Source organism: Taeniopygia guttata, chromosome 27, assembly GCF_048771995.1.
Source record: "Taeniopygia guttata chromosome 27, bTaeGut7.mat, whole genome shotgun sequence".
Lineage (NCBI taxonomy): Eukaryota > Metazoa > Chordata > Aves > Passeriformes > Estrildidae > Taeniopygia > Taeniopygia guttata.
The window spans coordinates 4,055,123-4,082,367 of NC_133052.1; the positions used below are offsets into that span (position 1 = coordinate 4,055,123).

Below are 27,245 nucleotides of genomic sequence, written 5' to 3' on the forward strand. Positions count from 1 at the left end.
CTGTTCTGCACACAGGATGGAGCCAGTGCAGCTCCTCACTTGCATGGTGCTGGACTGGCTGGGCATGTGCAAATGGAAGTGCAGGGAGCATAAGTGCATGGCAAACATGGGTTGCAGGGAGGGAGGAGGGCCAGGAGCACAGCTCATCCTACCCTTCCTGACCCTGGGGTTGGTGAGGGGTAAAATCCCATGGAACCGCTGCCTTGTGTACCCAAGGGTGCTCACAGTGCCAGCAGCTGTGAGAGGAAGACGAGGTGAGCCCTGATTCCACCATCACCCTGCTGCCAGAGCACACAAATCCCAGCCTCCTTTGGTTTTGTTTTGTCACACCAGCAAGCTGTCGCATGATAAGAGCTATCAGGCATAGTCTGAGGAGAGCTAGAAGCAGCTTTTGAGTATCTTTGTTGCTGACAGCTTCAATTCTGCGTGTGACAGACAGACACATGCCATGGCTGCTGCTGTGTCTGCTCCTGACTGCTTGTATTGCTCTGGTTTTATAACTGCTCTAGGATGGAATCACAGCATCATTGAGGAAAAGGTCTCCCAGATTACTGAGTCCAACCTGTGCCCAATGCCCACCTTGTCCCCAGCCCAGGGTGCTGAGTGCCACATCCAGGTGTTCCTTGGACACCTCCAGGGCTGGGAACTCCAAACCTCCCTGAGTAGCCCCTTCCATGATGTTCTTCCTGATGTTCAATCCAAACCTCCCCTGGCACATCTTGAGGCCATTTCCTCCCATCCTGTCCCTGTTCCCTGGGAGCAGAGGCCAATCCCCCTCCCATCCTGGCTGCCCCCTCCTGTCAGGGACTTGTGGAGAGTGAGAAGGTCCAGGCTGAGCCCCCCATCTCCCCAGGCTGAGACCCCCCCAGACCCTTCCCCATCTTCATTTCTTGGACACTTTCCAGCCCCTCAATATCTTCTTGGCAGGGAGGAGCCAGAACTGACCTGGGTCCTCGAGGTGTGGCCTCACCAGTGTTGCAGAAAGGTAGAAAAATGATAAAGAAAGGCCTCATAAAATCAAGCCTGCTCTCCTAAAATCAGCAGCTGGCCTTGTCAAGCTAGCACTTTGGAAGTTCCCAAGTGAAAGGAATCCTGGTGTGAGCAGTTCATTAGCATAACAATCTGTTCTTGGGTGAAAACCAGCTAGCACCTGTACAGACTGTTTTTATACTGTTAGATAGAAAAATGAGAACTGTCTTTTAGAAACAATTTTTCCTGCACATACACCCTGGGGGTTTGAGTGACCAGTCAGCACAGGGTAACAGCTTGTTATTAACCAGTAAACTAATTGACAAGAAAGATACTGACCAGTTGGAGTCACCCACGAGGTCTGTAAAACTGTGTAAAAGCCAGTTATGTGAATAAAGAGGGAGCTTTTTCCACCATGAAGAAAATGGAGTCTGCTGGTTTATTCTGATACACCAGTGGCTGGCACAGGGGACAGTCCCTGCCCTGGGCCTGTTCTGTTTCTGACACAGGCCAGGTGCCCTGGGCCTTTTTGCCCACCTGGGCACACATCAGCTCCTGTTCAGCTGCTGTCCATCAGCACCCCCAGGTCCTTTCCCACAGGGCCACTTTCCAACACTGATGCTGTTTTTCCAGCCACACAGGTGCTGTTTTGAGTTCAAGATCAGCTGGTCACTTGTGCCAGGAGGAACAGCCCCAAGACCTCTGATTTTACTTTTTGTACAGAAGTTCCTCCAGTTTTTTCTACTATCAAATTTCTAAACAGTACACTCAGATCCCTGTACAGGCTTTGTATCTACTTCTTGTTGGCATCACTTTTGGGGATGGTGCTTGTGTGGGGGTAAAATATTGATGCTTTGGTGTGAAATGCTTGAGATGTGAAACTGTGTTGATTTTTAGCTCTGGCAGCCTTGGTGTTTGTGGTTGTGTTATGGCTCTCTCTCATTTGTACACTGCAATCCTGAAGTAAAGAGCTACTGGAGGGGATGTAAATATTAATTTTTGGTGCAAAGTCTTGCAGTTGGGCTTTGAGATCACATTGTACCAATGAGGGTGGTAGGCTGTGTCACCCTGATGCGTTTTTGTGTTGGGCTGTGGCTCCAATGCTTTTGGTTTTCCAGTGTAGCCCTAGAGATAAGCTGGGTGTTTCTTTTGAGCTCTCACAGCACTGTGAGCATTGCAGAACCCTCCTGGTACACATCAAAGTAAAATACTGATCTCTTTTCCAGACATGTTGTGGTGAAGACCTCTCCCAACCACAAGTACATCTTCACGCTGAGAACCCACCCCTCGGTTGTCCCTGGCAGCATCGCCTTCAGCTTGCCCCAGGTATGGGATGGTTGGACTTCCTACTCTGCTACAGAATAAGCAAAATCTCTTTTAGGATTAGGATTGAAGAAAAAAATCTCCAATTGGAATAAATATATACTGCAAATTTGATTTCTGCCAGCAAAAGTTCAAGGACACTCATACTGCAATCAAAGTGACTGTGCTTATATTGCTTTGATATATTTTTAGTGCATGGTGGGATAAAGATACTGGAAAATGTGCAATTTAACCTTTTAAAAATCCACCAGAAAGAAACTATTTGAAAAAGAAAAGCCTAAGCAATATCTGCCCTTCCTTGTGAATCTTTATTGTTCCCCATTTTCTCTTGACTTTAAAGGGTTTCTTTGCTGTGTTTTTCATTTTTAAGACCTGCTGGAAATTTTATTGACTACATCTAATCATTGTTAGTATTTTTAGATTAAAAGTGCAATGAAATGCATTAAAAAAACCCCAGACCCCTTTGTGTCCTCTTTCTTAATTAAGTCATCATCAGATGTTAAATGATGGTTAGAATAAATAATGAATGTAATTAACTATTAAATTAAAAAATGAAGTTTGTCGCTTTTTACTGCTCACGCTGTCTCATCCCATGAACCTGCAGCAATTGTCTCTGAGTCAGTGCTTTCATATCTCCCTGCCACTCACTGCTCCAGAGCCCAGTCTCTGTGCTGCAAACACAGGAGATTTTTTTTCTTTCTCAGCACATCTTGTTAGAAGCCCCCAAATGACATTTTGCCTTTTGATGTGCTGCTGGAACTGGGTCTGTCCCGGTGAGGGGGTGGGGGATGTGATGTTATGTTCACCAGCGTCTGGCTGTGGTTTGTGATGCCCAAAGTGCCCAGCAGTGCCCAGCAGGAGATGTTTGTGCTGTTCAAGTCAGTGCACTCAGGTCTAGGGTTGATTTTTGTATGTTGCAGTGGTTGTTGTGGAGCCAAGGGGTGAGGCCTGGTGCTCCCCTTGGAGAAGGGGCTGTGCAGGGAGTGTTGCAGCTTCTGGGAGGTGAATGCTTCATGTTTGCAGAGCTGTTTGGGTTGGAAGGGGCCTTTAAAGGCTGTCTGAACAGGGACGTCTCCCATTAGACCAGTTTGTCTACAGCCGTTGTCCAGTATGACTTTGAGTGTTCCCTGGAACGTCTCTGGGTAAGGTTTAACCATTTTCACCCTGTCTGAATTCACCCTCTTTTAAAGACACTTCCCCTTTTTCTTTTGCTACAGTCCCTACTAAAAAGTCTGTCCCCTTAAAAAGATTTAAGCCCACTTTAAGTATTGAAGGGCCGCCCAGAGCCTCCTCCAGGTTGCCCCATTCCCTCAGCCTGTCTCCACAGCAGAGCTGTTTCTGTCCTCTGAGCACTGGGGCATTCCTGATCCTGGGTTTCAGTTTTAAGATTCCCAGTATTTCCCAGAGCCTCAGATAGTTGCAGTCAGTCTCACACCCTCTGTGTGTTTACTGCTCCTGTTCAGGGCTGTCTGCTCTGAGGCCTCTAGAATATCTGTGGATATTCACGTGGAGTTCTTGACCACCTTTATTCTGTGGTAGTCTTGACTCTTAACACTGAAAGCTGTGACAGATTTTGTATCCTGAGAGCCTAAAACATGAATTGATGCACAGTGATGACAAACCTTTAGCAGAAACCAGCCAAGTGAGCATGGGGGTTGAGCTGTATCTCTTGCCACAGAGAAGATCCTGACAAATCTTCCCCCAGAGGTGCTGGCACTGCCCAGGCTCCCCAAGGAATGGGCACAGCCCCAAGGCTGCCAGAGCTCCAGGAGGGTTTGGACAGCATAGGGGTGCATAGGCTGGCATTGTTGGGGGTCTGAGCAGGGCCAGGAGCTGCAGTGGATGATCCTTGGGGGTCCCTTCTTACTCAGGGTATTCTGTGGATGTTAGAGAGGGTGTAAAGGGAGAAATGTTCACTTTGTAAGCAAAGTTATTGTGTTCCTTCTCCCAGACAAAAAGGCAAATACAAATGACCATAAACTACAGCTTTTCATATGTGATCTCCCCAGACTGTTTGTAATGACACCTACATGTGACTGGTGCCTTTATTTGATACCTGAAGGGTTGTGAACATGTCATAGCCTGTGATGAGGGCTGTGAACACACTTCAGCCCCTCTGTAACACAGCAGCAGCCACTGGGAAAACTACATTTTTACAGTCATCAAGTCAGACCTGTTTGAATTGTAAAAGTTACAGATTTTTTTTTGTGTCACATAATTTGTGAATGATTTCCCGCTTCTGCAGTTCCATGCAGCACAAACCTCTCTAAAGGAATTTCCAAGGGACCTAAAAGATGTGAACAGTTTCATTCTTACTGGTTCTCTTGGTTCAGGTAATACTGCACCATGGGGCACATTAGAACAAGCTTTTAAACTGCTCATGGGATGTGTAACAGCCATTCTGGTACCTCTGGAGTGCTCAGAACTTGGGCTTTGGTAGGAAATGAGCAGAAGGACAATAAGCCCTGTCCAGCACCACAACTTCTGCCTCCAGCATGGTGAGGAGATAGTAACCTGAAAGAGGTTGGACAGAACAACCTTCTGAGGTCGCAAGAAGTATTTGGAGAGATTATTCAATGATTTTGCCTTGTTTCCTGTTAATTTGGGGGTCTTTGGGATATTCCATTCTACCCCTTTTTTCTGCTGCTGAAGGTTCTCTGGGGGATCCTGCTGCGTCATCCTCTGGGTGAGGGGGCTGCCTTTGGGAGGGCAGCTGTTTGTTCTGAGGGACAGCTGTTTGTCCTGCAGGGCAGCTGTTTGTCCTGCAGGGCTGGTGTTCTGACCTTTTTCTCTTGTTTTTCAGAGAAAATGGGCTGGCCTTTCCATCGGGCAGGAGATCGATGGTGAGTCAGTCAGAGCGATTGGGACGTGTTCATAAAGCTGAATTCATGTTTACATCCTGAAGGGAAATTGAATTGGGAACTCACAGATCTCCAGTCCTTCTCCAGGTGATGTGAGGCCCTTGTTAGTGAAGGAGCTGCTCTCCTCTCTGCAGCTTTTCTGCTTTTAATGTTTTCCAGACCTGGGCAGACTGTTTTGGCAGTTTCTCCAGATGGCTGCTGGTATCTCAGCTTGGCTCTTTGTGGGATGTCGGTGTCCACATGTTGATATGAACATTGAACATGTCCTGGATAGCCTGTTCTGGGTCTCTGGGGAACACTCCCACTAACAGAGGACACAATTTGTCCTTGGGGAATTCCTTGGCACCAGCACTGGAATGAGTGGGATGTTCTAGTTCCAGGAGCAGCAGTGTGCCCTGCAGTGCTGAGCTTTGGGAGCAGCACTGATGTTTGCACCAGTAACTGACCAGAATATTCAGCAGCAAGGGCTGTGAAGGGCTGAGGTGAATTTCTTTCCCTATTTCAAGTCTTCCTCGAGCCTCCCAAGCCTTGGTGAATGTTTGGAGGAGAGCAATTAGCTCTTTTGTCACTTTGTGCTGTGTGTTACTATTCCCTGTGCTTTGGATCACTGTCAGGCACAGGTGCAGCTGTGGAACCTGTCTGTAGCTGCTGGAATGCTGACCAGACTCCTGGCAGCAGCTTGTTACAGGAGTGTCTCCATGTTCTTTGCTACAGCAGGTCCAGGTAATGGATCACATTTGTTCTCTGGACCATCAGGAGTCACCTCTGTGCTCCTGGAGAGGGCAGCTCCTCCTCTGCCTTGCTGGGATCCTGCTCTCTGCACTGCTTTGCCTCTGGAGTAGCTTGCAGTGATTCCAGGGATTCCCTCTTTGGGCAGAGCTGGTGGCTGCATCCTGTGTCAGGATGAGGAGGGCTGAGCCTGGGGAGTGCTGTGGCTGTGTGTCTTGGTTTGAAAAGCCAGGTGTCTGCTAAGGAATGCAGGAGCCTCCCTTGAAATGGAAAATTTCCTCTCCCTCCAAATTAAATTGAAATTAAGGGGCTCTCAGGCAAAGATATGGGAATAGGAATAACAGTTTTTTATTAGGAAAACTAAAAATACAAATGCAATAGTACAAAAAAAGAAAACAAACCACTGCCAGAGTCAGAGCAGCCCTGGCAGCCTGTGGGTCAGGGAGGTGGCAGCAGCCCCATCCCAGGGTGGCTCAGCCCTCCTGCAGTGCCAGCTGTGCTTCTGCTGGAGCAGGATCCTGCACAAGGGGGAGTTTTCCTCTGGAGCTCCAGGGCTGGGGGAGATGGGCCTGGGCTCCTCTGGGAATGCAGTGGGGAGAAAGCTGCTCCTCTGGGAATGCAGTGGGGAAGAAAGCTGCTCCTCTGGGAATGCAGTGGGGAAGAAAGCTGCTCCTCTGGGAATGCAGTGGGGAAGAAAGCTGCTCCTCTGGGAATGCAGTGGGGAAGAAAGCTGCTCCTCTGGGAATGCAGTGGGAAGAAAGCTGCTCCTCTGGGAATGCAGGGGGCAAAGGCTGCTGTGCTGTTCCCAGGTCAGATTGGATCCAGGTAGGAATGCTCAGCTCCTCCCCTGGGCGCAGCATCTCCCCATGGATGATGGAATTTTCTCAGCCAGGCAGGGACACTCAGTGGCCATGGACAGCAGAGATCTCCTGGAGGGAGGATTGGCTGTGGAAGAGATAAAGAAAACTGCCCAAAGAACAGCAGATACCTACCCCAGCTCTGACAGATGGCAATGGATGCACACCCTCATTCCCAGCCTCAGACCCTGTGGGTGTGAGGTGCTCCTGGGAAAGCTCCTCCTGGCTGTTTGTTTTCCCAGCTCCTGTGGTCTCAGCAGGTCCCTGTGCAGGATCAGGATGTGAAGTCTGATGTGTTTGTAGGCACAGGCTGGAGTGGGTGTCTCTGCCTCTCTGGATGTCTCACAGACCAGGATTTTAACCTGGAGAGGAAGGCTGGGGGGGACCTTTCTGCTCCATACAGTGACCTGGAAGGAGCTTGGTCTCTTCTCCCCGGAGAAAAGGGTCAGGATGAAAAGAAACAGCTCAAGTTGTGCCAGAGGAGGTGTAGGTTGGATATTAGGGAAAATTTATTCATAGGATGGGTTGTAAAGACTTGGAACAGGCTGCCCAGGACAGTGGTGGAATCACCATTCCTGGAAATATTTGAAGAACTGGTGGATGTGGCACTTGAGGACATTATTTAGTGGTGACCATGGTGCTGGTGCTGGGTTGATGGTTGGACTTAGTGATCCTGGAGGCCTTTTCCAACCTTGATGATTCTATTAATCTGTGATTTTTTCTGGCTGGTCTTGTTCTAACTGAAGAAGGACCTATAACAGGGGAAGAGTCATAAATTAATTTGTTGCTCACCCTTGTTTGGCTGCTGCTGATGTGCCAACTTACAGGTCAATGCTTTTGAGTACTCAGGTCTTTTGGGGGAAGAAGCAGTGATATTCTGTGTGATCAGCTCTTAGAGCAGTTTGTGACTGTCCTTGTCCTGGGTTTTGCTGTAAACCTTCCAGCTACGTGGGAGCCTGTTAACAAAAATAATGCAGTGATTCTGTGCAGAGTGACTAAATGTCATCTGACTCCGTGCTGGGTGGAAGGGATTTGTAAAAGCATTCTGCAGGTAGGGAGAAGTGTTCACAAACCCAGCCATTTCCCAGGGCTTGTGCTTTGTCCTGGTCCCCTGATAATGTGGAAGCTGTGTTTTAAATGTCAGTGTAAATGCAGCCCACAGCTCTGTGGAGCAGTGATGAGCCCTGCTGAGCCCCTGATGATACAGTAAAGGTTTTCCAGGTGAGTGGTTTTCCTGGTGGGAAGGCAGAGTGCCCTGATGGATGTGTCTGCCCTGCCTTCCATGCACTCCAGCTGCAGCAGCTCCTGTGCTCCCAGCAGAGATGCCCAGCTGGAGCCAGGGCAGGCTGCCTCAGGTGCCTTCCCACCCCAGGGAGGTTCCTGCTGCCTTCCCAGAGCCAGGGGGTCCCTGCTGCATTCCCAGCCTCTCTCTGGGACGTTCCAGGCTCTTGGAGCTGGTGCTGTACTCTGCTGAGTGGGCTGCAGTCCCATGCTGGGGGTTCCCATCAGCATTCAGTCCTGGATATAAGGGCTGCTGACACCTCAGGCCAAATCCAGGGACTGATATTCCAGAAGCTTTTATTTGACAAAGCCATGAGGTTCAGCAAGGAAAAGGAAACTTTTCACCTGTAAGGTGAGAGGAGCTCCTGGTGTTTGCTTGCAGGACCAAAGGGATAACCCTGCTGCTGTATCCCTTTTGAAAGAGCTCAGTGCAGTAGATCAGGAGTAGTGTTTTCATCTTTATCCCTGTTTCCTGGAAGATCTGTGTTTGGCAGCTCCTCCCAGGGTGGCCCATGCCAGATGTTTGGTGTGTGTGCTGTCACACCTGTGTCACACAGCTGTGGCTGTGTTCTGGTCACACCTTCAGCAGGAGACAGCCTCTCCTTGTTCCCTTCACGTGCACAAGTCCTGGAGCAGCCCATGCTGGAGGCTTGTTTTGCCATCACACCTCAGCATCTGCAGGTTTGTTCTGGAGCCATTCTGCTGCCCAGGGCTGGCCAGGAAATCACAGATGGAGTGAAGCACCTTTCCCACATTCCCCTTCTCCTGCTTCATCCTTACTGCTGTAGCAGAGGAGACTTTGTTCTCCAGATTCAAAGCAAACCTTTAATGTTCTTCAGTCTTCTGGAGAATCTTTGGCTTCTGCTGCAGCCTGCTTTCTGGGCTGCTGGGCCTGCCTGTTTGTGAGGTCCTGCCCATGCTGGGTGGTGTCCCTGGAGCTGTGGGTTGTGCTGCTCTTTCCTTTCCATCCTCTTTCCCTCTTTCCAGCCTGAGTGGCCTCTTGTTTCCCACGTGCTGTACCAGTGGGATCAGGGGGGCAGTGATGCCTCATCTGGAGAACAGCTTGGCAACCTGTTGCCACAGAGAGCCAGTGATGGCCTCTTGTCACTGCTTTTGGCCAAGGCTACCCTTAAAGCTGCTTTTGGGCTTCCTGGAGATGTGTACAAACCCTTAGGTGGAGATACAGCCATGTGGGACCATAGCATGTCTGGATTTGCTTTCATTGTCCTCATCCCCCAGAGTCTTTCTGGTGTTTGAGCTGTTTTAAAGGTTTATTAAAAGTTTTTAGAGCAATGCAGGCATTTTCAGTGAAAAATGGGACCTCTCAGTGACAATTTTACTGTATTTTTTGCCTTGTAGTTGAACATGGGTTAAGAGAAATACGGGTCTCTGTCAGAAATAATATATTCAGTTTTACCAAATGAAATTCTCAAGGGAAATGTGTGTATTGCCAAACATGATTAATACACTGGGGGGACCTTGCTGTTCTTAAATGTGCTGTTTCTTGTTTTTTTTACAGTTTCCTTATACACTTTTGACAAGACCAAGCAGTGCATTGGCACCATGACCATCGAGATCGACTTCCTGCAGAAGAAGAACATCGACTCCAACCCCTACGACACAGACAAGATGGCTGCAGAGTTCATCCAGCAGTTCAACAGCCAGGCCTTCTCCGTGGGCCAGCAGGTGGGCTGTGCTCTGGGCTTTGAGGCTACACTGGGCTAAAACACCTCCTGTGGGCTGTGAGGGACCACCTGAGGGTGCCAAGAGCTCTGCAAAGGCTGGGGGCGGGCAGGAATTGTTCTTTGTGTGAAGTGATGCCTCACGTTTCAGCTTTTATATTTTTCTGTGCTGCTTTAGTGTGTGGTCTGGGCTTCGTATTAGGGGATGGTGAGTTCTGTTCACAGAGCAGGGAGACAAAACAATTCCTTCTCCAGCTGGGACCAAGGACAAATGATCCAAATCCCAGGCCCAAGAGCACAAACAACGTGGGCTGGAGAGAGAAAAACAAGAATGATGGGACTGCATGGTCTGAACCTGGACAATCAACTCCAATGTGCAAAAGGAGCAGAACTGATAAAAGTGAGAGACCCCGTGACCTGTGGGGCATTTTGTGACCATTTTGGGTTCACCTGGGCTGCAGCCCTGGCTCTTGTGGGCTGCCCAAGGTGTATCCATTGAGGCCTCCTAATAAATCCCTACTTTAGCTTCTCCAGTCTCTGTTGTAGGGCAGCCTTCACGAGGCATCAGAAGGATGTCTTTGTGAAAAGTAAAACCATTGTGACTTTCACTGAGAGCATGGGCAGAGGGCTTGGGAGAGTTTGGGTCTCTCTGCATTGTGGCTTGGTTGAATGTGAGCATGGCAACTCCTGGAATCTTTTGGGAAGTCACTTTTGTCTCCTTCTCTATAACATCAAGACAAGCACCAGCTTTAATTCATTCTCAGTGGCACCTCTGAAGTGCAGTGTATTTTATTATTCTGGAAGTGTCCAAGTGAAGCAGTGTATTTTATTATTCTGGAAGTGTCCAAGGCCAGGTTGGACAGGGTTTGGAGCAGCCTGGTGTGGTGGAAGGTGTCCCTGCCCATGGCAGGGGTGGCACTGGATGAGCTTTAGGGTCCTTTCCAGCCCAAACTTTTCTGGAATTCCATGATTTATTGCTGCTCTATGGACTTAAGCAGCGAAACAGGGATGAAGTATTTTCCTTGGAGACCTTGGAAAGCTGATGTCCCTGTAACTGAGCCTGTAGGGGTCTGCAGCAGATGGGCTTCAGCCCCTGCAAAGCCCTGTGTGATAGCCTCTGCTTTGCCTTGTTCTCAAAACAGGTCAAGGTTGGTCACTCGTGGTATTTGCACCTTGCAGGGTCTGAGTCTTAAAGCCAGTTGGAAATACAAACTCAAGGAAAGGAAGGCAAGGCTGCAGACCCAGCCTGGTTTTCTGTGGGATGGACCCTACCTCCCATTATATTCATTCTGTCTCTCATTAGCACTATTCCTGAAGTGTCCTTGTCAAGCTGAAATGCAAAAGATCTGAAAGTTTTGAGCTAAATTGTTCTCCATGACTAGCACCAATTATTGAAGTGAGAGAAAAATGTCATCAAATGATACAGAACACTGAGCTGGGGAGAAGGGAGGGGAATAGATGATTTTCTTGGAAGGAGAATTTTTCTTTGAGTTTCTCCAGCTGACTTCATGTTCTGCAACTTTAGGTCTGTTACTCTGATATTGGGGCAGGGAAAGAGCATGGTCAGCATTCCAGAGCTTTCCAGGGAAGAGCCTCCAGGGGAGCTGCTGCATGGTTAACTTAGTGTTCAGGCCTCTCTCCCTTCAAATCTTAGTAGTCTTGTCAGAATAATTTTTAGCTTTCTTTAATGAGATTTGTTTTCCCTTTCCACAGCTGGTGTTCAGCTTTAATGACAAGCTTTTTGGGCTGTTGGTGAAGGACATGGAAGCCATGGACCCCAGCATTCTCAAAGGGGAATCTGGAACAAGCAAAAAGCAGAAGGTGAGCTGCCAGGAACTCCTGTCCATTCCTTGGGGACTGCAGAGCTGCAAGTCCTACCAGGTCACGCTAGCAAGAGCAGTTTAGGTGACCTGCCTTTGGAGAAGTCACACATCTGGCTCATCTGCTGTGTCAGAGGAGACAGAGAGCATTGTTTGCAGTTCAGTGCAACCTCCACTACACTGCAGAGCTGGGGAGGACACAGGAATAGCCTTTTGGTCTTTAAGTACCAATTAATGGAAACAGCCTCTCTTGGGTTTTTTTATCTTCCAGATATGTCCAATTTTGATTTTTCCTTCTGTAGAAAGAACATGATTTTATTTTCTCCTTTGCTTGCTGGATCTTGCTGAAATAAAATAGTTGGGTTTGAACTGAGCCAGTAACTTTAACAGCCAGGTTGTTGTACCTGGCGAGCTTCTCCATTCAGTGGTGTTTGTTTTAGAGGAGGGGTTGGTATTTTTCATTATTCCCAAGGACTTTTGAAGTAGAGCTTTTGCTGCTTTTTCCTGCCTTCTGAGATGTGCTTGGAGATAACAAAGGAGCAGTCTGAAGCTGGGTCTAATGGTAATTAATGTAATTATTTATGTCCCTTCCCTTTGCAGATTGAGGTTGGTTTGGTTCTTGGAAACAGCCAAGTTGCCTTTGAGAAAGCTGAGAACTCCTCTCTCAATCTGATTGGTGAGTTCCTGCACCCACAGGGAAATAATGCTTGAGATCTTCTGCTTTTCAGGCCTAGGAGACTTGATTGCCTCTAGGTTGTTTGTCTTTACTCCTAGGCTTAGATTAGCAAGGCCAAATGGACCAGTGGATCCAGCAGACAGCAGCTGTTTGAAATATTTTAACTCTTCAAACATCAGAGAATGATGTTTTCAGGGACAGTAACAAGCCAACAGCTCTCTCATTAAATTTAATTAAAAGAGAAGAGATTAGGAAATTGAGAGCTTTTTAAAATGTGTAGTCAAAATGTCAAAGTCCTGCTCTTTGGAAGGCCAAGGGAGCTGCAGAACAGCATTGGGGGTTGTGTGTAGCTGCTTCCAGGAGTTTATTCACCCAGCTGGGACCCGTGATTTAAAGAGACAGTTTCTAAAACCTCAACAAAACAAATCCCTGTGTGCAATATCACACTTGGCTATCAAAGAAATTAGGGAATAATTGGTGTGTCCCCCCCACATTGCTTTAGAAAGAAACTGCTGTAGGGGTTGGGCTGGATCTGGAGTGCTCCACAGAGGCACCAGTTGGAGTGGTGGGATCTGGGCCCTGGAGTGGGCAGTGAGGCCCTTCCCTGCAGTGGCCCTGTGTGCCCTGGGGCTGTGGGAGTTTCCTGGGGAACAGGGACACCTACTATTCCTTTGGCTGTTCCTTTCTTACCAGTGGTATGAGGTGGGTGACTCTTCCCAAGCTTCAGCTGCAGATCCCTCCCTTGCTGCTGCTGTGGATCTGGCTGTGATTCAAGGCTGAACAGACACTTCTATTTTAATTTTTTCTTGTTTTTCTTCCCTGTTTTGTTCATTCCTCCCAGAATCCATGAGCTAAGGACACTCCACCTTTTGCTGCTGCTGTTCCCCAGATCAGGAGTGGCAGGTGCAGGCTGCTGGGAGGGGGCTCAGGGAGCCATGAGGTTTATTTTTGCAATAGGCTTCAAAGCACAGCTCTGCTTGGCTGGGAGTGCTCCGTGCTGTGAGTACTTGCTACAGGAATAAACCATCTGAGGGGAGCAGCCACTTAGGAGAGGAGAATTCAGCTCATCCAGCACTGCAGGAGCTTGTGGCAGGGGCTGAGGTTTGATGCTGCCCTGAAGGGCCACATTTGGGGCTGGGACTTTGTGTCCTGTAGCTGGGGATTGTGCATGGTTAATATTCAGAGCCATATAACCACCTGGGATCTCCCTCTTGGCACGTGTGGTCCTGTGGGAGAGCTGCTGCTTTGGGAATAGGGACCCTTCCCCAGGATTCTGTTTCATTGTCTTCAGACAGGACAAAAGAGCTTCTCGTGCCTCAATTTACTTCTGTCAAATTGGTACTTCATTTAATCTCCTCATTGATCTGAGGCAGAGCTGCTTAATGTGCTTTGTTGGTCTCTGGGGAATTGTAAAGTTCTGAATAATTAAATTGTGAGAGAGGAGATGAAACTGAAGTGAGTGTCACTGAGCTCTGCCTTCAGTAAAGGGCCTGCATTATTTCAAAAGAGAAGAATTGCAATAATTTTTTTAAAAGCCAATTCCGTTTGTTCTGTTTTGCATAAAATTGTGTTATGAAACCATTGGAAGAGGTTTTAATCCAATCTGCAAGACTGTTACTGTGCTGAGGTGCAGCCAGAAGGGGGGAGTGTAGGCCAAGCTCTGTGGGAGCAGGAACAGCCCTGGCTGAGGGTCTGACCTCAAAGCTGGAGTGCAGCCCTGGGATAATAAACACAGGGGAATTGTGGATTGGTGCTCCTGCAGGGCTGTAGGTGCTCTGTGTCCCAAGTGCTGCTGGGCTGTCCCTGGCATCTTACCCAGAGGCACGTTCCTGTTTGTTTGTTTTGCTGCCCTTGGAATTGAAATATTGATTCCAGATGTGTTTAGACCAGGATTAAAGAGTCTGGTTGAGCTCACACAGAGCTGCTGTTTGCTGTACTTCCTGGACTCTTGGTGCTCATTCATTATCTGGCTGAACTTGAAATATCTCTTAGAGGAGCTTGTGGAGCAGAGCAGCAAAATGCACCCTTGTTGTTTGCTAGGATTGGAATTTGGGCAGGAATTGTTCCCTGGGAGGGTGGGCAGGCCCTGGCACAGGGTGCCCAGAGCAGCTGTGGCTGCCCTGGATCCCTGGCAGTGCCCAAGGCCAGGTTGGACAGGGCTTGGGGCCACCTGGGATAGTGGGAGGTGTCCCTGCCATGGCAAGGGTGGCACTGAGTGGATTTTAAAGTCCCTTCCCACCCAAAGCCACCTGTGACTCTGTGACTCTGTCGTGTTCTAGGGTGGGAATGGCCTCCATTAGGAAAACCATTAAGAGCCAACCCTTAAACCACTGTGCAAGTCTAAGGAAACATCCCATTTCTGCAGTGGTTAAGGATAATTAGCAGCGTCTTTGCTTTTTCTCTGGGTTGTCAGATCTCTGTGTGTTTCCCTGGAGGCTGAGGATGCTGAAAGCCATGTGGAAGGTTGATTTGACTGATAAAAGTGTCAGTGTTTGTTTATAGTCTCCCTTGAATAAACCTAAGGTGGGACTATGGGACTACATGGATTTGCCAGGATCCTTCCAGGAGCATTTGTACCAGTTTTCTGCTTCCTGAGCACTCTGAGTACTCCCAAGCTCCTCTGCAGAGGGAGTGGGGAGCTCTGTGAGGCTGTGATGCCAGAGGCTCAGCAGCAGCAGGGAAAGGAGGTGGTTAAAGGGCTGCAGACCTGTGCTCAGGTGTCTGGAGTGCCTCTGGAAGAGGTTGTGGACCAGACAATGAACTGTGATGGTTTACCAGGACTGGCCTTTGTTCTTCTGAGTTGTAAAAGAATTGTTCTGTGTAACTTTGCTGCAAATTGCTCCAGTATCTGGGGACTGAGTGGTGAGTGTGCTGCTCCTTTCCAAGGGATTCTTGGAAGAAGGTTTGGAGTGGTGCAGATCTTAGAACTTTGATCTGTACAGAAAAAAAAAAATCAACAGAAGCTGTAATGAAGCATTAAATTAGAGGAAAAGGGTGATGCACTGGGAAGGGCCAGGCTGTCTTGTCTAAGGGCAGTCCTGCCTCATGATCCTGCTGGAGTTCATTACAGCAATCAGAAAGCATTGGCAGCAGGGCTGACATGGGCTGAGAGTCACAGCTCCTCCAGCAAAGTTCTTTGTCAAAGTTTCTTAAGAAAGAATCAAAACAGAGATCTGTGGGAGAGAAGGTCCTTGCACGAGTCAGTGAGTGATGAAAGGGGAGGAGGAAATAGCTATGTCAGTGGAGTTCAGTGGGAATCTCTGCTGGGCCTTTGCTGCTCATTGTAATTATTGAATAAGCTGGGAAAAGGCTGGAGCAATGAGGTGCCCAGGCTGGCTCTGACTGAGCTCAGTGACTGAGGCAGGAAATGGCAGAGGAGATTCATTACAACAAACTGTAAATGATGTGTGGGAGGAAGAGCTCTCCTGACCTGGGTAAAACTGATGGCTGTAGAGGGGCCACATCCCAGGCAAGATCAAGGGAATGCTGCATCCATCTAGTGCAGTGTGAGCCCTGTTGTCAGGAGCTGTTAAATGTGGCTGCTAAGAATGATCACATATTGTTCTAGAGGGATGTGAACAAAGCAGGGCATCCATCATCCTTTACCTGTATTGAAGGTACAACCAAACTGCAGCACCTGCAGGTCCATGAGCCTGTCAGAGGGTGTGGGAGGAAGAGGGAAGACAGAGAGGAACAAGGGTTCCAGCTTGGAGCTGCTGCTGCACAGGGAAGAGCAGCTGGGGACTGGGCAAGCCAGGAGTGAGGAGGATGCAGGACAAAGCTGTTGTCATCCCAGGTGGCCTGGAACAGGATGGATACTGGCTCTGGCAGCAGCCACGTGAGCTGGGTGCTGAGGTTACCTGGGTCCAGGGGTACCTGGGTGAATCTGTGGCAGAGAAATCTCCTGTGGATTCTTCAATGCATAGGAGCAACACCTGGCTGGAGAAACCCCTGAACTGAGCAGTTGGAAGGCTGGGAATCATTTTCCAAGCTGGGTCTCTGGTGTCCTGTCCTTGTGTCCTTGTCACAGTGTGTCCTCCTGGCCAACGTTTGAAATTGAGCAGAGTTTGTGGGATGGGGTCTGACCTGCAGAGCTCTTCTGGGGTCTGTTCCTGTGTGTGCTGCAGTTCTGCTGGGCTGTGTGTTTGAAACCATTTATTGGCTTTTGCAGGTAAATCAAAGACCAAGGAGAACAGGCAGTCAATCATCAACCCCGACTGGAATTTTGAGAAAATGGGCATTGGAGGCCTGGATAAAGAATTCTCAGATATCTTCCGAAGAGCTTTTGCTTCACGAGTTTTCCCACCTGAAATTGTGGAGCAAATGGGTGAGTATAACCTGGAAAAGTGTGGCTGGGCACAGGCTGCAGGCCTGTCCTGGTGTGTGAGGGCTGGACACAGTTGACATCCTTGTGCTGTGTAACACAGCAGTTTCTGAGAGATCCAACTGACCTCCAGAGCCTCTTCCTCCCCTGGTGCTCCCAGATGTATTTTGGACTCTTGTTGCTTGGCTGGGGAAGGGAGACAAACCCAACACAAACACTCAGCCCTGCACATGGAATGTCTGAAGGAATCAGACACATGATTTAACTGGATTCTGTTTTGGTGGAACTGGAACTGGGCCTCTGAGCAGCCTGCTCTGGTGGAAGGTGTCCCTGCCCATGGCAGGGGGTTGGAATGAGATGGGCTTTAAGGTCTCTTCCATCCCAAACCATCCCATGGTTCTGTGAAACCCTCCCTTCTTGAATTTATCCATAGTAGTGACACTGCTTCTGTTCCTGACTGCCTGGCCATGATCTGTCCATGCAGCTCAGAGGAAATTTTGTCTTAATGCTCCTGCCATAATCTCTTTTACATCCCAGTTCTCCTGGCAGCTGCACCGTGAGCCCTGTGCCCCCCAGCCTGGGGTGTGAGTTCTGCTGGTCAGGTTTGAAGTGCTGGCAGGATGCACAGGCCAGGGCACGTCCTGGAGTCTGTGAAATAAAACCACAGATTCTAAATATAACTTCTCTTTTTGGGTCAAGGGAAGGAAAGACAGTCCCAGTACTTGGTAAACATCTGCTGGCAGGCAGATAAATGGTGCAGGGTTTAATTTTTAGTAAGCAGTGTGCAGCTGCAGGTGTCTGATTCTGTCACAGAACGTGGCTGGGGATGTTCTGGCTGCTCCTTGTTCTCGGAATATAATCTGTGTGGGCTCCTATTTGAACTTGGAATCCATAGCTGTACAATTTCTGTGTATGTTTATGTTTCTGATCAACCTTCCCTCTCCCCACAAATGAAGCAATCAAGATTTTGGTTGCAAAACAGATTTCCATCAGGAGATACATCCTGTTTGTGCGGGGGTGTGTGGAGCGTGTCCGCTTCCAGTGCCTGTGCAATTGATGCAAAGTAAACTTCCCTGGGATGTGCCTTCAGTCTTGTCTTGGGGCTTTGGACACGTAGGAGGAACTATGGAGAAACCCCAGGGCTGTGCCAGCCAGTGCCTGATTCTCTCTCTCCTGCCTTTGAATTCCTGCTGATCTGAGGGCTGAGGCTTTGGGGGATGCTCTTGGGTCTCTTGGGTTTTGTGGCTGTGGGCAAGATGCAACTTCTCTGCTTCTGCTTGAGAACATAAAATGCTTCGATTTGTTAAATATTTAACTGCTCTGCAGAAAGAAGAATAAGAGAAATGCCTGTGGAAAGAACAGCTTTTACCCAGAGGCACTGGTGTCCAGCTCAGCACTGCTGCTGACAGCTAGCCTCCTGTACTTGAAATATCTTTACCTTTTGAAGTAGCTATTGTGTGCATTCATGAAGTCTTCCCATGGAGCTAGGCTGAGAGAGCTGGGGCTGTTCAGCCTGGAGAAGAGAAGACTCTAGGAAGATCTTAGAGCCCATTCCAGTGCCTAATTGGGGCTTATAAAACAGAGGAGAGTGATTTTTTTACATAGACAGGTAATGATTGGACAAGAATGGGAGTGGTTTTAAACTAACAGAGGAGAGGTTTTGGTTAGATATTGGGAAGGAATTCTTCCCTGTCAGGGTGGGCAGGCCCTGGCACAGGGTGCCCAGAGCAGCTGTGGCTGCCTCTGGATTCCTGAGTGTCCAAGGCCAGGCTGGACAGGGCTTGGAGCAACCTGGGAAGTGGGAGGTGTCCCTGCCATGGCAGGGGGTGAAACTGGATGGGCTTGGAGACTCCTTCCAACCCAAACCATTCCATGATTCTCTGACTCTGTGGCTGCAGTACAGAGCCCTTGGCTGGGACCACATGTGAAGGTAGACAATAACTGGTGTTGTTTAATAAAGGAGGACAAAAGATTCTGTGAAGGACCACTGGTATTTGGATTACCCTGGGCCATGAATTAAAGGTGTGCCCCATTAAATTACATTAAATACAAATGCTCTTACTGTGCATGTTTACACCCAGGCTGCACAAAGAGACATTTTTCAGGGAAGAAGTTGGACTGGGAGCAGAGCTCCTGAGCTCTGATTAACCCCAGGGCTAAAGAGCTTATCTGAAATATGAAAAAACAAAAACTTTCTGACATTCATTTTCTTTGCCTTAGTTTTAACTTGCTCTTAACTATATTTCAGATCTGAAATGTCAGTGTGACAGCTGTTCACCTTTGTGAATAATTTATTGGGAAAGGAAAAGATGGAATTTGCTTGCTCCCTGGTGCTGCAGTGCTCACCCAGTTGTGTTCTTTGCCCAGTGCTCCCAGACTGCAGCTTCCACGCCAAATGCAATAAATATTTCTGTCCATAACTACACAGAGGCTCTATAGATCCTTCCAGCATTACTTGCAATTTGTGTGTGGTTTATCTAACTTCCAAGGAATGCTCTGGGTTTGGAGCACATAAATCAATGTTAGTTAACCATATCATCCAAGGGGGGAAATACTGCTCTGCTGGTACAAGCCTTGGTTCATCCACGAGCAAAAATGTTAGATCAGCCCCAGCTGGGCACTCACCCTGCCCAGGCTCCCTCCTGGTCTGGAAGGGGCAGTTTGCTTTTCCCATCTGTGCATGTCCCAGCCCTGCTCTCGTGGCTTTGGGCTTGCATGGCTCTGTAGGGAGCTAATACAGTTGGCAGCAAAAAGTACTATTAATAAAGACAGTTTATAGGGTCAGTATTCAGCTAGATCAGCTCCCTGGTAGGTGTGATGTGACAAAATCCCAGAATGATTTGGGTTGGGAGGGACCTTAAGGCCCACCCAGTGCCACCCCTGCCGTGGCAGGGACACCTTCCCCTGTCCCAGGCTGCTCCAAGCCCTGTCCAGCCTGGCCTTGGGCACTGCCAGGGCTCCAGGGGCACCACAGCTGCTCTGGGCACCTGTGCCAGGGATTCCCACCCTCACAGGGAAGATTGATGCTTGACTCCTGATAATCCTGTGGCTGCCAAATGGAATTAAATCCTTACCCGGATGAGGTTTGAGGAAGATGTCTGGAAACATTTTAGTGCCTCACTCGTAGGAATTACACTTGTGAGGAAGGAACTTCACACCTCGGGGCACTGGTGGAGGGAGATACCAGTCAGTTCTCCCTGAGGGACAGCCCTTCCCAGCCCTGTTTCCAGGGAATCCTCCTCCTTTCCAAGCCCTTTCAGGATGTCTCACTCTGTAGTGAGGCTGTGTCACTCTGTAGTGAAGGGAGTCTGGCTTTGGTCACTCTCTGCTGCAGTTCAGAGCATCCTCTTGCTCCAGTTAAAGCTCCTCTGTTCATTTGACAAATGTTGTGTTTTCTTCCCATACATGGTAGATATTGGTTTTCTGCTGAGACTTTAAACCCAGCTCATTCAGCAGCTTCTGCTCTTGCCTAGAACAGTCTTCTCCCTTCTTGTTGTTTTTTCTTTCCCCCTGACTCCAACAGATATTTAGCCACCTGGAAGAACATTTTTGGTATTTGGTGCCTGGAGCTGTAACCTGCAACAAACCTGTAAAGTCCCTTCTCAGACATGAAAACAAAACACTTGTGCTGACCCTCTTTCCTTGTTTAAGAACACTCTGGTGTCCCCAAGCTTTGAAACAGAGTCTTGACTTGCAGCAGGGAAGGGATTTCTCCGATTCCTGTGGCACATTAATTGTTGTAGAGGCCTCAGAGAGCAAATTCTGCCTGGACTTGTTGTTATGGTTTAATAACAGCTAGAGAAATGTTTGGTGTTACAGGTCATGTTCCTTCTAAGAGACTGAAATGGAACCCAAATTCCCCATCCTCTCCTGCTACCATAAATAAACCAAATCAGATTTTTTGGAGGTGGTTTCTGTTTCCTGGGAATCATCTTAACCTGTGCTCTTGAGTTGCCCTCTCAGGATCAGTTGATCTCAGAGCTCTGTAATTTTGAAGTCCAGCTCATGATGGAGAAGTGAAGTATCAACAGAACACAAGGGGAACATTGAAATGAGCAGACACTCAGATTATTTTCTTCCTCAGATTCTGTCTGAAGTGGAGGCTTGTCTGTTAAGCTGCCTTAAAAATTAATGCATTAATGTTCCCAAAGTATTCAGATACTGTAGGAGAAGAATAATGATGGAAAGGTTCTCACTGAGCTATTCTGAAAATAGGGTAATTTTAATGAAAAATCAGTGTCAGGCATGTCTAACAGCTGGGATGCTGGGAATGCCAGGCCCTGCTGGGCAGTGTGTTCCAGTGCTGGGTGCTGCTCTCAGCCTTTGCATCCATCCACTCTGGTCCTGTCTCTCCAGCATTCTCCAGGGCAGCTCTGGGATTCTGGGGCCATTTCTATAACCTCTACATCACTCATCATAATTTCTCCTCCCTTCCCTGCTCAGGACTGTGGTGCCCAACCCAAACCATGGATTCATTCTGATCAGCAGGTCCTGGCTGTGCCTGGCTGGGCCTGGGCAGAATCCTCACAGGGATTATTTTTTTGTTTTTTATTTTGCAACATGCAGTTCATTATTCCTCCCCAATTAGAAACTCATGCATCAGGTTACATGGATTTCAGATGAATTTAATCCTGCCTGTGTGTTTGTAGCTCTTGGCTTTGCAGTGTGCAGATTTAATTAGAGCATTCTGTTCTGTTCCATCTCCCAGGCACCACATGCCACTAAATTCAGGATGGATCATTTCTTGCTGTGCTTTAAATTTTGTGGGGTTTAATTTACTTTTCATCCAGCTCTAACTTAATTCAGCTTGTGCTTTTCCTGCATGTCTAGGAGGATGTCCAACATATAAATATATCTTTAGGGAAGTCTAAATGTGCCTCTCTTGCTTTGTTTCCTCAAACCCTCTGTGTGGGGACCCCTGTGTTTTCCTGAAGAGAAGTTGTCTCAGACTGGCCTAATAAAGTTGTTCTGGCTACTTCTTGTAGTCTTGTTTTCTTTTACCTACTTAAAAAGACATTATCTCAGAATTTTCCATCCATCAGGTTAGTGCTAGGTCTGTACAACACAGTCAGAAAACAGCTGAGCTTGAAAGGGACCTCTCAGTTTAGTCCAACCCCACAGCTCTCTCCCTTTTCCCTTTATAACACCAGGGATGGCATTCACCATCTTCCCCCTGGTTTTTCACCCACCCTGTTCAGATTCTCACTGACTTGGAGATGATTTCACCCACACTGAGTTCCCCTGGGTGAAGTTCATGCCCAAGTGATCTGCCAGTATCCAACAGTTGTGGGCTCTTGTGTCCCTTGTTCTTTTTCTGCTTCTGTTTCCTGTTCCTACCCGTTTGTCACTTTTATTAATATCAGCTGTCACACAATGTGTCAGCTCTTCACTGGTGTAAATGAGTATTTAACAGCTTGAACTCAGCATTTGCTGTTGTTAACTCTTCTTCCTTGCTGAGAATGGACCAGTGCTTTGTTGTTCTTCTCCTCCCAGTGGGATTTAACCTGAAGTGCTCTGCTCACCCTGAGGCTCCTGGATCCAGGGCCAGCCAGGCTGAGTCTGGGCACTGAAATCTTCCTTTGGAGAGAACAGTGAGGAAGTCCCTGACATCTGTCACTTGCCTCCCCTTCTTAAAAGCAGAGATTGACTTTGGTATCCCCAGGGATGGAGAAGAAAGTGAAGGAGCTGATGTGGAATTTGTTCATGTGTTGGGTTGCTGGATGCAGCCTTTTTGTCAAAAGGGATGCAGTACAACTGGAAAAACTTCAGAGGAGGGCATCAGGGTGGGGGGACAGGAAACCTTCTGGACACAGAGTGAACTGACTTGACAGTCCTTAGAGGGATATGAGACAGGGGGCTTCCAAATTCTGCACAATCACCAAGGAATATTATTCCCTTTTAACACAGGAATGTGGAAATGGCAATGTGGCAGATGGTTTGGGGGGGTGGGGGGAGGGAAGGGGCTTTACACCAAACCTGCAGCAAGGAATTTCTGCATCTGGTTTTGGGAGGGCTTTGCTCCTGCTCCAGGTGGCTGCAGGGGGGTTGGTTGGTGGCATCACCATGGTCTGGCACCCCCAGCTGGGAGCCCTGGGGTGTCCCTGTGCCCCTGGGGTGTCTGTGTGTGTTCACAATGCAGAGGTGTTCAGCAGGCATTCCCACATCCCAGCATGCTGCCTTTCTAAGCAGATGGGAATGATCCAGCTTTATCCCAGGAAGCAGGGAATGCTGGTGGCATCTGTTACTGCCATCCAGGTGGGATGGGGCTGGAACATCCTGGCTGTGCCCAGCTTCCCACAGAACCTGCCTCTGGAATTAGGGATCTTTCTGCAGCTCTGTAAGAGACATTTGCTCTTTGCTACTGTGCTGACTTCCCTTAGTGCTTGGTTTTGTTTGTTTATACTCTTAACAAAATCCCTTTTCCTGAGTGTCCTGATGCTGTTTTTGTAGCCAGAGGCATTCTGTTGGAAATGTCTCTCTGAGATGCTGATTTATTTTCATTTCTAGCACATTCCCTCGGAAATGGATAAATGCTCTTGTCATAAATCTCATTATTGCCTCCTGATAGATGTGTGCTCCTCAGAGCCAGTGGGATGTGGTGAGGAATCCGTTTCCAAAGGTCCGTGGAGAATTTCACTTCATCTTCTATTTCCAGTGGCAAAAGATTTGATAAATCAAAACTCTGGCTATTGAAAATATAAAAATTCTGGTTCAGGTGTGGCTCTTTCCCTGCCCCAGCTTTGAATTCAAAGCAGACACTGGGGCTTACAGCATGAAAAGAGAGGGAAATTCCACCCAGCTCTACTTTTAGGGAAATTTTGCCTGTGTGGCAGGTGAAGTCTGGGAACCCTGAACTTCCTGTAACCTGCCCCAAGATGAATGTGCAGAGATAAAAATCTCCCTGCTGTGCTGGGACCTTACCATCCATGCAGGTTCCTGGTGGTGCATCCGAGTGATCCAATCACACCAGAATGCTTTGATTTTAATTAAAAGGGGAATTACACTCCCAAGTAGAAAATCCCTGTTACACTAAATCAGTTCTTCTGATCTCTCCAATAAATTGAAGAGGGAGAATTGAACAAATAAACTTTATCTTGTCTTTGGGCAGGTGATATTCTATGTCAAAACAGAGTTTGACTTCCATTGGTAACACCAGTATCTCTCCCATTCTCAGCAGTTTTTATGAATTTTCTCTCATGTTTTTTTCCCATATCTGTATGTTTGAGTTCCTGCTGATGTCCCTGTTCAGCCTCTAACTGTCATTGAATGGCATAATTTAAGGATCAAGTTACAGCAATGACCTTTTTTTGGAGCTCATCAAATGATGAGCTGAACTGGTTGGTGATGTCTGCACAGCTGTAATTTGTGTTTAGAAAGAGTCTCATAATAGTATTGACATTTGGGCCACATTGGTGAAATCAGCAGAGGGGAGATAAACTTAATCAAAATTCCTGTGTGGTGCAGAGGATCCCACTGTGATTTGAGAGGTAACATTTGAGATTTGTCATCACCTGTCTATTTTAATAAAGTCCTGCTTGTCCTTAAAACTTTGATTTTCACCAGGTGAACGTGGCTGTAAAGGGAAATGTCTGCTGGAGTCGCTGGTGGCAGTTTTATTTGAAGAGGAACTAATTGCTTTGGGTTCAGGAATGTTCTGCCACCTGACTCAGGCCCTGCTCTCAATGTTGCCCATTCAGTGGCACCCAAGTCTTGCAGCAGGTGGTCAGTAATATTGAACCCTTGCAAATGGTCTGCAAAAAGTTGAATTTTTAACCATTTCCAACCTCATTTGGGGTTTTCCAGAGGATTTGGGATATTTGGGATGATTTTGCTGTGGAGTTGTGGATTTTTTGGGGTGATTTTGCTTGTGGAGTCATGGATGTTTTGCTTTTGGGAGAGGAAAACCCAAGGCTCCAACCCACAGGGGGAAGGTGATGATCTGGATTTTATGTTCCTTTTGTTGATTTAATATTGAACCTTGCAAATGGTCTGCAAAAAGTTGAATTTTTAACCATTTCCAACCTCATTTAGGGTTTTCCAGAGGACTTGGGGTTGGATATTTGGGAATTTCACTGTGGGGTCATGGATTTTTTGCCCTTTGGGAGAAGAAGGGAAGGGGTTCATTGTGGATTTTATGTTTCTTTTATTGACTTAATCTTGAATTGCTGTGGGAAGTTGAGATTTTATCAATGTCCAATCTCATTTGGGTTTTCCAGAAGGTTTGGGGTTGGATTTGGGATAATTTTGCTGTGGTGCTGTGGATTTTTTGCCTTCCTGGGTGTGGGATTTGGGGAGGAAAACCCAAGGGAAGGTGCTCATTGTGGCGTCTATGTTTCTTTTATTGAATTAATCTTGAATTGCTGAGCACTGCCCAGGCTCCCCAGGGAATGTGCACAGCCCCAAGGCTTCCAGAGCTCCAGGAGCCTTTGGACACCACTCCAGGGATGCACAGGCTGGGATTGCTGGGCTGGGACTGGATCCTCCTTGTGGGTCCCTTCCCACTCAGAGTATTCCAGGATTCCTTTCCTTTTCCCTTGAACAGGGAGAAGGTGAACATTCTAGGAGGTTTCTAAGCAGATTTCTCCCAGCCAGTTTGTGTTTTGTGTTCCAGTCTCCCTGTGGAGGTGAGATTTGGGTGTGGGGTTGAGCCCTCTGCTGTGGCCGAGGCAGCTCATGCACTGAGGGGAATGGTTGTGCTTTTCAGGAAATTCACATTATTTGGGCTGTGGAAGAGAAGCTTCTGGGGGGTATAACTCAGTTGTACTTCTAGGAGAGAGATTGGGAGCTGCAGGAATCCCAGAATCATTAAGATTGGAAAAGATTCCCAAGACCATGAGTCCACCCTGTGCCTGATCCCTGCCTCGTCTCAAGCCCAGAGCACAGAGTGCCACATTCCTTAGACAAGGCCTCTCTAGACCTTTGGTGGCCTCTGTAGACCTTTGGTGGCCTCTCTAGACCTTTGGTGGCCTCTGTAGACCTTTGGTGGCCTCTCTAGACCTTTGGTGGCCTCTGTAGACCTTTGGTGGCCTCTCTAGACCTTTGGTGGCCTCTGTAGACCTTTGGTGGCCTCTCTAGACCTTTGATGGCCTCTCTAGACCTTTGGTGGTCTCTGTAGACCTTTGGTGGCCTCTGTAGACCCTTGGTGGCCTCTCTAGACCTTTGGTGGCCTCTGTTGACCTTTGGTGGCCTCTGTTGACCTTTGGTGGTCTCTGTAAACCTTTGGTGGCCTCTCTAGACCTTTGGTGGCCTCTCTAGACCTTTGATGGCCTCTCTAGACCTTTGGTGGCCTCTGTAGACCTTTGGTGGCCTCTGTAGACCTTTGGTGGCCTCTGTAGACCTTTGGTGGCCTCTGTAGACCTTTGGTGGCCTCTGTAGACCTTTGGCGGCCTCTGTAGACCTTTGGTGGTCTCTCTAGACCTTTGGAGGCCTCTCTAGACCTTTGGTGGCCTCTGTAGACCTTTGGTGGCCTCTCTAGACCTTTGGTGGTCTCTGTAGACCTTTGGTGGCCTCTCTAGACCTTTGGTGGCCTCTCTAAACCTTTGATGGCCTCTCTAGACTTTGGTGGCCTCTCTACACCTTTGATGGCCTCTCTAGACCTTTGGTGGCCTCTCTAGACCTTTGGTGGCCTCTCTAGACCTTTGGTGGCCTCTGTAGACCTTTGGTGGCCTCTGTAGACCTTTGGTGGCCTCTCTAGACCTTTGGTGGCCTCTCTACACCTTTGGTGGTCTCTGTAGACCTTTGATGGCCTCTCTAGACCTTTGATGGCCTCTGTAGACCTTTGGTGGCCTCTCTAGACCTTTGATGGCCTCTGTAGACCTTTGGTGGCCTCTCTAGACCTTTGGTGGCCTCTGTAGACCTTTGGTGGCCTCTCTGGGCCTTTGGTGGCCTCTCTAGGCCTTTGGTAGCCTCTGTAGACCTTTGGTGGCCTCTGTAGACCTTTGGTGGCCTCTCTAAGACCTTTGTTGGCCTCTCTAGACCTTTGGTGGCCTCTCTAGACCTTTGGTGGCCTCTGTAGACCTTTGGTGGCCTCTGTAGACCTTTGGTGGCCTCTGTAGACCTTTGATGGCCTCTCTAGACCTTTGATAGCCTCTCTAGACCTTTGGTGGCCTCTCTAGACCTTTGATGGCCTCTCTAGACCTTTGGTGGCCTCTCTAGACCTTTGGTGGTCTCGTGCTGGAGCCCAGGAGCTGTTGGAGCATTGCTGGGATTTCCCTGCAGAGATCACTTGTCGGCACCACCCTGCCTGGTGCAGTTTGGTTACAGAGGAGATCATGTTCCCCCACGGTAACAATGCCCTCATGACAGGGATTTGACAGGAAGAGCTTTAATTTATCTGTGCCTCACTCCCTCCCATGTGAGATTTATCTTCACTGCCAGTTTATATTGTTTATGCTTTTGACTCACAGATGCCTCAGTGCTGACTCACGAGTTCTTAGCCACAGCTCTGGATTTCTGTAGTGAATTTTTGATCTGCAGAGAAGCCCAGCAGAATCTCTCAGCTTTATTGCTGGGCTTACCCTGCAGCACTGCTGCTCTCTGGGCTTTGGGAGGATCAGCTCCTCCTCATGGCACTGTCCTCCTGGAACTTCACTGAACAGCCAGAGAGAGAGGGAAGAGAGCGTGTGGGGTCACAGGAATGAAGTAATATTGAGCAGTTGTTCAGACTGAAATCAATTCTTTATTGCCATGACCTTCAGGAGTAAGTGAAATCACAGCAGTGTTG

General features: G+C 48.2%; 1 protein-coding gene across 2 annotated transcripts in view; it reads left to right on the forward strand.

Moving 5' to 3' along the window:
* NSF (N-ethylmaleimide sensitive factor, vesicle fusing ATPase) overlaps positions 1–27,245 on the forward strand; it is a 76,399-nt gene that overhangs the window by 16,943 nt on the left and 32,211 nt on the right. For both annotated transcript variants that reach the window (XM_030256481.4, XM_030256480.4), the window contains exons 3-8: positions 2,196–2,295; positions 5,096–5,135; positions 9,540–9,706; positions 11,416–11,523; positions 12,123–12,198; positions 16,370–16,525. In XM_030256481.4, the coding sequence (XP_030112341.1) occupies positions 2,196–2,295; positions 5,096–5,135; positions 9,540–9,706; positions 11,416–11,523; positions 12,123–12,198; positions 16,370–16,525 (647 nt within the window). The remainder of the gene's footprint in view (positions 1–2,195; positions 2,296–5,095; positions 5,136–9,539; positions 9,707–11,415; positions 11,524–12,122; positions 12,199–16,369; positions 16,526–27,245) is intronic.